Genomic DNA, 15318 nt, shown 5'->3' with positions numbered 1-15318 from the left:
TTGACACATTGCATACACACCATCGAGCTGCTGTAGTTTATCCTAAATTTCTATTTATCAATATAACCAAGGTCATATGATATTACAGGATTAGAGGTTTTAACTATAATCTTCCTAATAGAAAGTTGTATCACACAACTTAAATGACATATTCATGATACTTGGGATATATATGTAATGATTTATCAATAAGTCAATATCCTTTACTTATGTTTGACATAAAAAAATCCGACTTTAAAATTTCCATGATAATCATAACGGTTAGTTTTACTTGGACATAACTATTTACCCCAACGGACATATTCATTCTTGATTAGTTTGTGTTCACTTGTATTGCGGAATTTAAGTTTGTTTAGGTGTGTCACACAACAATCATTTCAATCAATACATAATCATACTCACTGCTGCACTCAAGAGGATTACCAGTCCACTCTGGTGGTTTACATTCAAGCAAAGTGTCCCCAGAATGGACGAAATAACCGCCTTTACATTTGTACACCACTATGCTTCCATTTACAGTGTCATCGTACGAAAATGTTGTATTGTCATAGGAAGACGGGATTCCGCAACTTTCTGTAAAGCAACATTTACCATATCGATACGATATCATACTATGTAAAGTGATGTGCAGAAAATATGCAAATATCTAAGTTTGTATTATTGATATGTATTGCAGTTAAATGCTTTTCTGCTTTCTTTATTTTAAAATTACTCGCAAATAACATTTCTTTCCTATTTGTCATACGCAACAGCTTCGGTTTCACGTGTACAGGTATAACTGTTTTGAACTACACGAAGGCTCGTTATGGCTCGTTAATTTTTTATTTGATACGTTTTGTTAATTTTAAACTTCTTCTCGTGTTTTATTGACCTTTGGATTCACTTAAATATAATGATCTTTTCTTCCCGACAATATAATGTTATCGGTCTATATTCCAGTTCTTTACTTCAATACTTTAGAGCATGTTAGTATTAGTTCATAGCCAAATGATAGTAAAGTCTATTATGTATTGACTAACTCACCTTTGCAATAAGGAGCAATTCCTATCCAACGAGTAGAATGTGTGAATGGGATCTCCAGACGTCATCACATAACCGTGTAAACATTTATATAATACAAAGCTGTTATTCGTCACATGGCCATATGACTTTGTAGAGAAAGGATACGAAGTTGGTATTCCACAATTTTCTATAGAAATAAAACATTAAACTAGTTATTTTATAATCCATAAGATGAATTTAAAATAACAATATATTTCATTTCATGAATACGATAATTGATGTCAAACCAATACTGTCCAAGTGCGTATCGCTCTTGTAACTGTCAAAATATGAGAAGACGTATCATTTAAGAATTGAATGCTTCTTCTTGTAAATTTATTGGGGTGTAAAAGCGTTGACCGAAGTACATTTTTGAATGAAGCACGGAAGCGCTTCATTCTAAAAATGTACGCACGGTCAACGCTTTTACAACCCTATAAAGTTACAAAAAGAAGCATTCAATACTTATAATTACATTTTTTAGATAGGATTATAAAAACACGATTTTCATGAAGTTAAATTAAATTTCACCTGTGCACTTTATTGTGGGACCTCGTGTCATCATGAATGAAATGCTATTGTCTCATGCAACTGCTTACGGAATAACATGTGATGTGCAATTAGCCAATCAGAATAACGTTTTATAATGAAACATACATCTAATGTAATTATTGATTGATAACTGGTAATCCCGATCCGTGTACTTTCAGTACACTGACGAATTAACTGAATTTACGTAACATTAATTGAACGCGTCCTTGTATTTTTAGGAACACAACCATAAGCTAACGATGCGATATCTACACGGTAGATAGCTATATAGACTAGGAACGGGTTATTGACGTGCAGTTAAAAAAATAGTTGAAAGATATCAAAATGATAATGAAACACAAAAGTAGAAAAGAATGCAAATGCGATGAAAAATAAGGACACAGCTATGTTGGAAATTTTAAAAGCTGTTAAAATATTGCCTTGTAGTGCTCCTTCTACAGATCCTCTTAGAGTTTTTGCAAGATTTGACATTCCCTGATATGATTCGGTACTTCCCACTTTACTTATAATCGAATTTAACATCATAATACTGCTTGAAAGTATATATGTATATGTGTGTCGCATAGACAAACTGATACTCAACTTCAACCAAAATGTACTGCCAGACAAAATATGTTTTATGGTCACAATATTTCTATTTTCTTAATACACAAACAACACAGTTGGAATTGCAGTTTGTTAATAGTTTCCCTAAATTTCAACCGGAAGTATGGCGCTGATGTTACACTTATTGACCAATGTTTAATTCATTTCTTACATTGGCTCAACTTGATTGTTTTTCTTTGTTTGTGCATCAGTCAAGTCTAACTTCATTTCAATCTCATCCGTATGTTGGGCGTTTAACCTGTGGATGCAACATTTTTTGCTGCATTTGCAGCTCATGCGAAAATCCCAGTTTCTCTTTGTTACCATGATATGTTTCTTCCTAATCAATTTTCGAGATTTGATCATTGGTAAACGACTATAATCTTAATTCAACTAACATTGATTGATTGCTAGCCTTTTGCTGTCTAATGCACAGTGGAAAGTGTTGCATGCATTTTCAATGTTAGAATGAAAACCCTTTAATGCTATAGTAACAATAGAGGATTAACCGCATTAACACAAAGAAAGAGTTCCCCTGTGAAATAAAAATAGATGTATGTCGAGTACATGTAGGTTCTGAAATATAGCATTCTAAAACAGACTATTGACCTATCCTTCAGAGAGCGACTCTAAGGATCTTGAACGTGGATCGGTCGTGATACTACCTCTATTTTAAACATCCAATGATTATGTATTTTCATTCCACACATTCAAACAGCAGCCTGTTGTAATTTGTTTTCCATTATATTTCCATACATAATTTATTCTCTGGGGTCATATCATATCTAATTAAACATCGAGTTGATCTCTAATGTCATCCGATGACCATACAAGTGATGTAAGCACAAATATAGATTTACACTTATTAAGCAAACTCGTGCTGTACGATTTTTCTAGATCAAGTTAATTTTAAATTAGAAATAAACAATACATGTTTATCATCAATAACCTTTAAGTTAGAAGAATGATTTTGTTTGCGAATCGAATCAGTCAATGAAATGATTTACCTTTGTTTCACCTTCAATGTTAACAATCGTTTTCTTTAAATAACTTTACACATACAATTCACGTGTTATCCATCTCAAGCTAAGTGGTTAAATTGAAGTTCACATGAATACGGATTTAATGCAGTCAAATTATTCACTTGCAAGCTAAAAGTTCATAATGAATGGGTTAGTTTTAGCTTATTTTGCCACAGTTGACAAAATTGAACCATACTGGCTGCTAAAATGTGAATTATTATTTCACTAAAATGTACTGTTATAATGATTAAAAAAAAAAATTCTAAGAATTTAAAAAGAAAAAATTATATGGGATTTTGATGATTCTGGTAAAACCATTTCATCAACATTTTAGCTAATCGAATGACTTGATTGGTTTAAATTGATTCCTAAAAAAGAACTAATTGTAAATACAAATTTTTTTCAGAATTTGATTTCTGAAATTCATTGATGGTTTTTACTTGTATAACATATTTTGTGAATAATTTCAGAACGAGATTTCAACGCGCCTGAAACGTCAGAATGCTTCTCGTGACACAATTTAAAACAGATAAGCAGTCATTTAATATACAAACGATTTCCTTGGGAATCTTTTGTCTTAATACATTTGATAGTTATTACTCACCCTTACAATCAGGGGGCGTTCCAACCCATTGGGGTAAAAGACATTGGTGTACCGGATCTCCAGATATCATTTCATATCCTTGTATACAGGAATATATTGCAAAACTATTATTCGTAGTGTGACTGTACATTTTTGTAGTGAATAGATATGATGATGGAATTCCACAGGTTTCTATAGGAAAACAATTATTAAAAACTAGTTTTATATAATGATGTTAGAATTCCACAGGTTTCTATAGAGAAACAATAGTTTACACTAGTTTTAAATAATAACCGATAACTATTATTCGTAATGTGACTGTACATTTTTGTAGAGAATAGATATGATGATGGAATTCCACAGGTTTCTATAGGAAAACAATAGTAAAAACTAGTTTTATTTAATGATAATGGAATTCCACAGGTTTCCATAGAAAAACAATAGTTTACACTGGTTTTAAATAATAACCGATAACTATTATTCGTAATGTGACTGTACATTTTTGTAGAGAATAGATATGATGATGGAATTCCACAGGTTTCTATAGGAAAACAATAGTAAAAACTAGTTTTATATAATGATGTTGAATTCCACAGGTTTCTATAGGAAAACAATAGTAAAAACTAGTTTTATATAATGATAATGGAATTCCACAGGTTTCCATAGAAAAACAATAGTTTACACTGGTTTTAAATAATAACCGATAACTATTATTCGTAATGTGACTGTGCATTTTTGTAGAGAATAGATATGATGATGGAATTCAACAGGTTTCTATAAGAAAACAATAGTAAAAACTAGTTTTATATAATGATGATGAAATTCCACAGGTTTCTTTAGAAATACAATAGTTAACACTAGTTTTAAATAATAACCGATAACCAAAATGCTTGTTTTGCAACTTTAAATTATTTAAATTTAAAGTTGGTTTTCGTGTCATATATAACATGTATAAATCAAGAAGAAAAGAAAAACAAGAGGATTATACACATGTTACATGTATATGATATCATTTGAATGCCCAGGTGACTTACCAAGACATCAATAGTTAGCATAAGGTTTTTGTAATGAATTATAAAATTCCTGTGATATTCAAGTTTCTGTCTAAATAGTGTTACAGCAGTCGAAACTTACGATGCAATATATTAAGCCATTCTTTTTATTTTGGATCGAAAACGAAGTAATTTATTAAATACTAGGACTTTTATCTTGATTGGAAATCAAATTCAGCGCATTATACAGGACCTAAAACGGTACAATAAAAATCTGCTACTATTGCTGGCTGTAATGTCAAAATTTGAATCACATTTGTTTTCACTAATAGTGTAAAAAAAACATCAGAAGAAGAAATGTATACTAACTCGTGTGAATGCTATTTTCATCGTGTCATTAAATTTATTCAAAAATTCACCCGCATCACCTGATTTAAATTAATTGGATATAACATGCAACATGACAAACAATGGGAGTTTAAAAAGAGTTCTTAATGTTGGCTGTGTTTATTTAACTTACGTTGACAAACGGGAGAGTATCCAATCCATTGTTGAGATACACATTGATGAACAAGATCTCCGGACGTCAGTGTGTATCCGTACATGCATGCATATCGTGCTATGCTTTTATGTGTTACGTCATCGTATGTAATTTTACTAAACGGGTACGATGCTGGTATTCCACATGTTTCTGAAATAAAATAATGAAATATATTTGTAGTATTTGCTGTAATTGTTATTTATCAAATACAAATGTTCTATTGGAATACACATATTTAAATTTATAATATAACGAACTTTAAGAACTGGTACATTGAGTTTTAACAGGAATTGAATTTAATTGCATTTTTTTTTCTATTTTCCCTGTACATTTTCTAGCATGGCAAATAAACGACTATTTTTTCTATGTATCATCACCTCCGAAGTCATTTCGTCGAAAATAATTATTTCATTAATTTTATAACTTTACTTTTACGAGATTTTGAAGAAACTTAGGATCAAACTTCCTCAGACAATGTTGAACTTAGGTAAATGTGACTGTACTATTGTATATAATCTAGTAATGTAGGTCCTTTTGTTTTGTACTTGTTATTAATCCTTTAGAACTGAGCTTTCCTTGTTAAAGTTTATTAAGAAGAGTGTTTCAGATAAACCAAATACAATGTTATTTTCGTTTCAAGTTGATAAGAGTTCGTCATACAAATTCGAGAGGGAAGATATTACGTATAACTGAAGAAGCGCATTTCAGTTTTCAATAAGATGATAAGTAAACTTGGGAATGAAGAACGTGTCCAAGAGACAGCAATCCGACCAAAGAGAAGAACACAGCCGGAAACCATGCACAGGTTGAGTATTTGCAATTTTACTATTGAGTACGGAGAAAAATCGTTACGCATGCAAGTCTGTGGTGATATTTGTTTCTTTATTACTATTAAAATACTCTATCATTGATTTAAAAGGACAATAGATGGACAATAGACATCTGCAGACAATAGGTGATTTAAACTACGGAACTGAGTGGGCCGTATCAAATGAAACTCGGGTGTTTATTTATTTTGCTATCTTCTGCAGACTGGAAAAAGCTGGATATCAAAATTCAGGGACGTTTTTAATTTTCTGAAACGTATACTACACGTAACTTTTATTTAGCAAGTTCCTGCCATGCCTTAAAACTTTCCTAGGTTCACCAGTTTGTCTGTAGATTTACTAATAGTACATTTTTAGGTGTAAACACTTCCATATTTTCATTTCACTAAGATGAATTTTAGCATTTGAATTAAATTCTGGTATATTTTGTAAGTTGAAGTTTATAACAGCATCTGTAGGTCTGTATATAACGGAATGATTACTGCAGGCAGTGATTTCGTTTCTACAACGCACATATTAGGGTGTATGCATCCGTTTTATTTCAACTTCAAAGATAGATTATTTTCCTAACAACAACTTTCCAAATGAAGATATTTGTTAAAACAATTAGTTATAAGAACTTATCTAAGCACACATTAAAAACCGTAAAAGAAACAAAAAACACCAAGAAAACTTTAAATCGAATAGCCAATAACCAAGGTTGTGGTCGACTTAACTGACGCAGTAAGAGTTTTCTGTCTATGATAAAGGTTATATAATTACGTGGGACTTTTTGTAAACAATAAACTCTAGCACAACGTGGACGGACAAGTGAGTAATATATGTCTCATTGATATGGAACATTCGACATGAATTGTTCAAAAACAATTGCAGTTCTTGTAGGCTACAATTTTAGCCTGTTACGATATACATACTTTAGAAAGTTGATTTTTTTTAAGGACGAAACATTGTTAGAATTAACAGTATGTTTAAGTCCCAAACATATAGGTTACCGTGGTTTGTTTACACAATTTTTGTGTATCACCATAACAAATTAATTCTGCAAAAACAAACAATGAAATACGATTTGTTTGTCAAAATTCAGAAAATACTGCTCAGCTCCTAACATTTTAAAACAATACCATTCTTACTTACTATTATCTCGGAAAGTAAAAATGTTAACTACTAAATGACCAGCATCCTCTCGACTAGAGCATACACCGCCTCCCCAGTCATTTCCTACAAATTGTACATGACCCTTTGAATTTGGCACCCATGTTTCTACACTGCTATTTGTATAAGCATATACAAGTCCACCAAAATCGCTTTTACTATTGGTCATCGCTGATCCTGCTGTTTGAAATCGATATCCGCTATTATCGCCGGACAACATTTCTACCTAAACAAATGAATAAAAGTACTTTGATAAACAAAACTGCTTGATTCCGTCGGTCTTTTGGTATCGAAATTTGTTTCGTCATCAGTTTGTAGCACACACTGTATTGTCGACATGTTATTTTACAATCGGCATTTGACATTTGCAAGACGTAGGCTAAAAGAAATAGAACACCAAAAGGTATCTTATGGAACCCGAGACTAGACAACAGAAGCGGATTTCAATTTAATTTATATCCATTAAATATGAAGACAATGCACATAAGCTAATAAAACATACAGAGTATAAATTAATTTTTGAAATTAAGAATAAATTTTAAAAACAATTTTTAAAACTAAATGAAGATAAAAGACTATCTGTTATTATTTTGTTGTATCTTAATGACTAATGGGACAACCAAAGATCAAAAGATTAAAATTTGAATTATTGTCTTTCCGGAATATATAATGTCTTTATCCTTACTTCAACGGTAACAAAAAAGTCGTCTATATTAAGTATTGTTGGTAACGGTACAGGGTTAGTTGCATAATGAATACTGATATTTTGATAATAGCTATCGAAGTCATCATTCTCTTCGTCGAGTATCCATGCCAATACATGTACTTTTCCACTATATTCAATCTTACTGGTCGACCAGCCATCATAAGCACAACACAATGTTCCTGAAGCAAAATTAAGTAATTGTTTTTCATATTAAATTGTAATACTTCTGCAGAATAAATGCACTGAAATGTTGCGTATTTAGCAACACTGTGCACTTAACTTGACAAATAACGTAATAGGCTAAAAGGAAAAGTTGAGCGAGTGCACATACTATATTAGTATATTGTCGTGTAATGTATGTTGTATATGCATAAACATAGTATAATTTATGATATATTAAACGAGTTAAGTTATATATTCCTCTCTATTAGTTGGCGTAATCTTTTTAACAATTGTTTTATATGTAGTTGAATACTCGCTCGTGTTTTTACAGTTATACTTTGAATATTAGTTATGGTTAATGAATATGGCGTCACGTAGGTGAAGCTTCTGTTTTAATAAGCAACAATGTAAGATACATGCTGTGACATTTAACATAATTCTAATCAATTTATAGATATCGTATATGAAGGCATAAATAAACCAATATTAACATTGTACCTTAAACAAGTTAGAGTACAATAAAGGTCCCAATTGCCTGCTAGATATAAAACCAGGTGTTTAATTTATGACAGAATAACGCATTTGCAACAATTAAAGTCTCACCAACACATGCGTTGTTTGTGGAAATATGATAAGGTACCCACAAACGAAACATGGTCTCGTTGTATCCATATAATAATCCAGAATAACAGCTGTTGTGGTCTGGTTTGCCAGTGAATGATGAACCTTCGATGAGAATGCAAATTTAATAGACACAATAAAAGTGAATCAAGTTTGGAAATTATTTTAAATTAAAGTCATATGAAGCCAGTGAGTGGTGAAAAAAAAATGTATATCCAATTCTGGAACCGATGAATGTATAAATCATAAACTTAGATCTCTAGCACGAATTTGTCATTTTTTTCGCAAATATATCATATAATCGTCAATTTTATTTTTCTCTGTCTGTTATGATTTAACAAATATGGCTGCTCATTAAATGACGTGTTTTAAAGCCGAAGTATACCAATTGTCACCTTATAGTAAATAAATTACAAAAATCATGGGTACAGAATTGAGCACGTGTTTAACATGTACAATCAGATAATTGTTTATTTCAATGACAGATTCATGCGTATTGCGATCGCCGGATTTTTACGAGGAGGGTTACGCTCATGTTACTATGCATACGGAAAATACATCGGCGAATTGCTTCCTGGAAGCGAGCAATCACAAATAAATAAACTTCTTCTAAATGTAGACAAATAAAAGAATTTTCCTCAGAAAAAAATATATGTACATAAGTTGTATATTGGAAACTATCCACTTAGCTTTAAAAGACATATGCATGATTTTTGTTAATTTGAGATTTCTTATGACTTAAACGAAAGTATCCCTTCCTGCAAAACTTTGATTCGGATTTGTTTATGGGATGACTCCTCCTGGTTTAAAAAACATTTCAGATTTTATTTAATTTTGTATTCTAGTTATTTTGGTTGCGTATTACTAAGGGAGCAATTTTTTGTCAAAATGCGCATCTGGTGGATGCAGTTATATTGGTACAATTTAATTTATGAAAAAAAAATTGAATTGTCTAATGTTTGTTTCTACCTTGCATCAAACAAAAGATACATCTACCGTAGCAAACAAACAAGTCAATTAAAATCAGTGGTAAATCAAAAACTTTAAAACATGTACTATTTTTTTTCAAAAATATTATAGAAAAAACAAGGCTCTATAAGAGTTTCAAACGGCACTTTTTAACCTAATTGTACTTAAATTTCAAAAAGGATTCCGAATACATTGAATCTGACATAAAGTCAAAAACAAGCAGAACAAACATAACTCAACTGATCTAAAATTATGAAATCAATAACACAAAATCGATAAATCACAAAACAATAGTACGCAAACAGAAGAAAACAAAACATCGTTCAGAAAATGAGTTTTACGAGACATTGATCAATAATGGATCCGGAGGAGGGGTGTGGATGGGATGATGGAACACAGATGATTTAGTTGGGAAACACCTACATATGTTAAAAACCCTACATGTGGTGCATTTTGAACGTACTATTTGTTTTGAAACACACCCAACAACTGATGTTGGAAGCTACAGTGACTGTAACATGTTTCAAGATCTTAAAATTCACCAACTCCAATTGCCCACTTTCGAGCTATGTCCTAAACCGGAAAAGATTGTCAATTTGTGCACCTTAATGGTAAAATTGAGAAAGAAAATGGGGAATGTGTCAAAGAGACAACAACCCGACCATAGAACAGATTAAAACAGAATGTCATCGACAGGTCTTCAATGCATTGAACAATTCCCTCATCAGGAGGAGTCCTTCAGCTGGCATCTAATCAAATACACATGTTTTTATACTATTTCAGTGATGATGAACGCCAAATTGTACATGTTGTATACAAGAAACTAAAATTAAAAGAATTATAGAAGACTTACAGTATGTTCAAAGGCCAGCGGCTCCTTACTTGGGAAAGGTGCAAACATAAATTCAGTTCAAGAAAAGTCAGAGTCTGATCTCAGAAGTTGTAACCAAAGACAATAAACAAAATGACAATAATATATAAATAACAACAGACTGCTTGCAGTTACCTGTCATGCTAGCTCTAGACTTCAATTACACTGATTGAAAGATTATGTCTTCATAATATGAATATCAGACACAATCCTTGTACCTTTGTGGTTTAAGATCATACCGGACGTCATTTGCCTGATAGAGAGGATTGCATGTATCCCTGAATTTCCACAGCAAGCGTCTTGTTAATCATCAGTACGCAGGATAAACTAGAAACTTTTTGTTGTTACGTAAGTATTCAACACAATTCTTTAATGACAACAGTGATGATTATCAATTATAAGAATTTGATTTGTCTAATTATTTAAAAAATATAAAATTATATTTTTTATAATCACTCGCTCAACATTTGAAGGAAGTGACGATGCCCCTAGTTGCACGAATTGTGTTCGCTTAGACAAAAGTGTCTGTCGACATTACAACGAACTAAAAAGTATTCTATTGGAGGTCACTTGGTAGCAATACGAGCGTCAAATCACTGAAAACAAGGTAGATTGTGTATATGGTACCTTAGTCATTTAATAATCGCATTGTAATGTTTTTGCACCACTAACGTTACTTCAAAATAATTACAAAATGTTTATGGTCTATCTTACCTTGACCATCAGAAATGAAACCATCATCAAGCTCTATGCGCACTGTGACCATATTTGGATATTGTCCTAAACCATGTATGAATTCCCGGAAAGTTGGTAATTGGTTTGCTACAATAAAAGGTGGCTCTCTTGATTAGAAATTAAACAACATAATAAAGATGACTACACAGAACAAGCTATTGACCAACGGAAGGATAAACCGTTTCTGCTCTTTAATTGTAGAGCTTTGTTCACTATTGAAATTAATATGAAGCTATAAACTTACGCGTGTGATTCGTGCTGACTGTTGGGCTATAATGTATTTTAAATATTTTTGTACCTGTAAAAACCGAATTGCAGACGGGATGTATCATTTTGTGACTGTTTACATTGATGTTAGTTAAAAGCCCCTCAATCTATCACAATACCATCCCTGAAGACTTTATAATTCTCATCTATGGCTAATTAGTCTAACCCTGAATATTAATTTGGTACAAACTTTTTTTTAATAATCTACAACCATCACAACCAAATATATTAAAAAAACAATGATTTCAGCAAACTAATTTATAATTGTATAATTGGTTCAGTACTTTAATTGGGTAATCTATTTTTAGACACACCAGAAGATGCAATCATATGCAGTTATCAACATTAGATTATAATTATAAAACAATATACCATACCATCCATTTTCGTCCGTGCTGAAAAGTCTGGTTGTGGTAAATCATTTGCTGTCCACAACCGAACTCGAACTTTCCCCGAAGTGAACCACATGTTGGTACCCCCGTTATAATATAAGGAAGAACCTAGAATAAATATGGCGATATTATATTATTCTAATTTTACACAGATACATACCTAAACCTGTGAAAATTCAAAGAAAGCATGAAAGGCAAATAATAAACGAAATCATCGATAACACATTCATTTTACCTCAACTTTCGATTCCTCTGACAAAACTAGTACGAAAATATTCAGAAGTCGATTTCACAAAAAAAAACGATTGATCGGAAGTATACTAAATTGTTAGTCTTAATGTTTTTAATACCGACTCCTGCGTCGAACAACATACGGTTCACGAAACCTCAGTACAAAGATATGTAAATGTGATGGTTTTTAAACTGCTTATGTTTACACAAACCTACTCCTTTGTCTCTATAGATCATGTTATAAATTAAAAAAAATCATCATAACATTCAGGTTACAGATAACAAAAGGATGATCATTTTGTTGAACAAGAGAATAACAAATTCATTTGTTCGCTATTGTACGAAACTTACCAAGGTTGTTTCGCGCCACACATGTTTGTTTGACTTTGCCGCAAAAACACATAGAACTCTTTACCTTGTCATCATGATAAACAATAAGGTCAAAATGTAAGAGAGACCAGAACATTAGAAGACAGGAAAATATAAACTGAACTAGTTTACCAGTAGTCAGTGTTTCGACTCAATACAATACAAGGTGATTTTAGAAATACTATATCATACTTACCTTTTACAGTGGACATATTCATGATATTAGCAATAGATTTGTTTTGAAGAGTATGACACCAATGTTTTGTCTTGAATATTAGCAAAATTATAAACTCTTAAGTACATGTACACCTCCTGCTTATAAAGGCATCAATATTTAAAGGAAAAAGAACGCCAGTGTGCTTTCAATCACCCAACTATGTTATGTATAGCAATGATGCTTGATGTGTTATTGTCTTATGTTCAAACAAAATAATGGCTCCATATTTGAATCAAAAGTGACTGATATTGAATTCAATTTGGAAGATAATAGGATTGAAACTGCCAGTTTAGAGGTTAAAATCCCATCTGCTTTGCATTACGCTACCAGCTATCATAACCGTGTGGGAAAACATTTTATGTTATTTTTATGTTGAGATTATCAAAGGTTTACATTCAATCACTCCATATTTTTTTTCAGGCAATGTATTCTTGATTTATTTCATAGTACTGTATACTGAAGTACATTACATGAGTTTTATTTTCCCATTTCTTAGAGCTCAAGTCTATACATGTATTAAAGGCAATCTTGGTAGCGTGATTTATTAAGACTTTGTATAGACTCTTTTATGTGCACCAGTTTTTTTGGTTAAAAACTGTATGTTGACGTCTAGTCTATCTTTTTATTACTTACAGGCTTACTTCATATATAGGTTCATCAGGGACATCAAGTACGTTTAGTGTTGGATAGTTCACACAAATTAAAAAAATCTACGCGAAAAGACCTACGCATTTAGACACATATAACGAACTTGTAATCTTTTTTTGTGAAACAACAGGTTTTGTGCTGTACTGCAGGGTTACGTTAAACTTAATATATGATTTCTAAATTGAAAAATACTTCACCTGTGTAAGCAATGCCTGCATATGTTGATGCTTTCGGTACTATTATTTTCACAATCTCTGTGTTATAGATATAAATGACTCCACCAAAATAGAAATCATTGTCATCGTCCCTCTGTGCTGCTCCAGAACCGGTGAAGATATAATCGACTCCTTCTTTAGTTACCAAAATCTGGACATCAACTTTCAATGGATACTGTCCAAGATTATGACGTATATCTGTAGTAGGATCGCCTGCTGATAAAGACTCCCAGTTACTCACAAAAGATGGACCCTTAAATGCTTCGCTTATATTGTCTGTGAAATAATGCAAAAGTTAGTTTTTAGTCACGTGTTAAAATATATTTTCTCGTTCGAGCTCAAAAGTAGCATGCATGTTCAACTATATTGCGTTATATTTAATACAGTTGTAATAATTGAATTATAACCGTGTACATGTAATATAGGCAGAGCTTTTATAGGCTGTGCCTGTTGCTCTATTCTTTTCATATCTTAATGAATAGAACATGTTTAAAGTGTAAACGTCCTTAATATAGAAGAAACCTTTATGATCTAAATATTATACCTTACTTGAAGGAAGGTACATCAAAACATATATAATTACGATAACTTTGTTTACAAAATCAGAGACACTGAGATTAAAACAAGAACAGTAAATTAGTTAATGCATAGGTGCTATTTAGCAAACAAAACAAAATAAATGAAAATAGACACAAATGATATGAGAAGAACATAGACTAAATGTCTTGCTGGATTTATATTACAAAAAGAATCAAGTACAGAAGTCACCAGGCTGTACAGAATGTTTCTTAATTGTACAGGTCATTAAAACAGTTATAGATACTATGGGAACTTAAGAACAACATCTTTAACATATATCTATAATAAATGTACATCTTCAACATATGAGCCATATTCCTGTGCATTTTTCTCTCTCAGTGGATTGAAAACTTTAAAGAAAGTTGATAACACAGTCGGTCTCTTTCATAAACGTTGAGAGAAAAAAACTAACCTCAAAAGCGTGTAGAACAAAAAGAATAGCATTTCCAAAAAAATCATAATAGCTTCAACTTCAACATAAATGCAATCTTCCGGTGAGGTTTCATGGATCTGGTTTTACACCTCCGATGAGCAACAGTCATCCGCTCAAACGTCAAATATATAAGTTTTTGTGCCATGAAATTGACTTTTAGAAAAGCAAAAGAATGAAATATTTTGAGATGAACATCAAGATTTAGTTTTCATGCATTAAGGGGCAATTGTCTAGTTGACAGCCTGGATTTTATCATCCTTACCGGCCATATGTCTTGAAATTCAAGTCAAGTACTGTTTTTCAACAAATATTATATTTTATGCTCGAACTTCACAATTCGATTTTACGGAAAATGATTTGTATTTTACATCATAATAAAAATGCCAATGGTTACGGGAAAAGTATCACTCATAAATATTGAAGTTATAATTGAAACCGGATTTGAGGACTTTTGTTATTCTATCGACCCACTTTTTTTAATATTTTGTCTCAAATGAATGCAGATTGTTACCATTGTGTCATCAATAAGAGAATATGTTTTTGGAAATCAAATATATATAGAAGCTGCTGTGTCAGTACATATGCACATACATGACACAATCACAAAC

At 31.8% G+C, this 15318-nt stretch overlaps 1 protein-coding gene across 1 annotated transcript; it reads right to left on the bottom strand.

Annotated features, from left to right (window-relative positions):
• Positions 1–7269: 7269 nt before the first annotated feature.
• On the bottom strand, positions 7270–14979 carry LOC134688082 (uncharacterized). Its single transcript, XM_063548550.1, has 6 exons — positions 14973–14979; positions 13681–13974; positions 12004–12126; positions 11339–11446; positions 7981–8180; positions 7270–7521 (listed from the first exon to the last, which is right to left on the bottom strand). Exons 1-6 carry the CDS (start codon positions 14977–14979, stop codon positions 7270–7272), a joined length of 984 nt encoding a protein of 327 aa, XP_063404620.1.
• Positions 14980–15318: the final 339 nt, after the last annotated feature.

This window comes from Mytilus trossulus, chromosome 10 (genome assembly GCF_036588685.1).
Source record: "Mytilus trossulus isolate FHL-02 chromosome 10, PNRI_Mtr1.1.1.hap1, whole genome shotgun sequence".
Taxonomy (NCBI): domain Eukaryota; kingdom Metazoa; phylum Mollusca; class Bivalvia; order Mytilida; family Mytilidae; genus Mytilus; species Mytilus trossulus.
This window is presented reverse-complemented; position numbering and strand designations above follow the sequence as displayed.

Coding starts and splice junctions, on each gene's coding strand:
- LOC134688082 (XM_063548550.1), bottom strand. Junction 12,127..13,680: donor TGCAGGCATTGCTTACACAG/GTGAAGTATTTT, acceptor TATTTATTCTAG/GTTCTTCCTTATATTATAAC. Junction 7,522..7,980: donor ACTTTTTTGTTACCGTTGAA/GTAAGGATAAAG, acceptor TCATTTGTTTAG/GTAGAAATGTTGTCCGGCGA.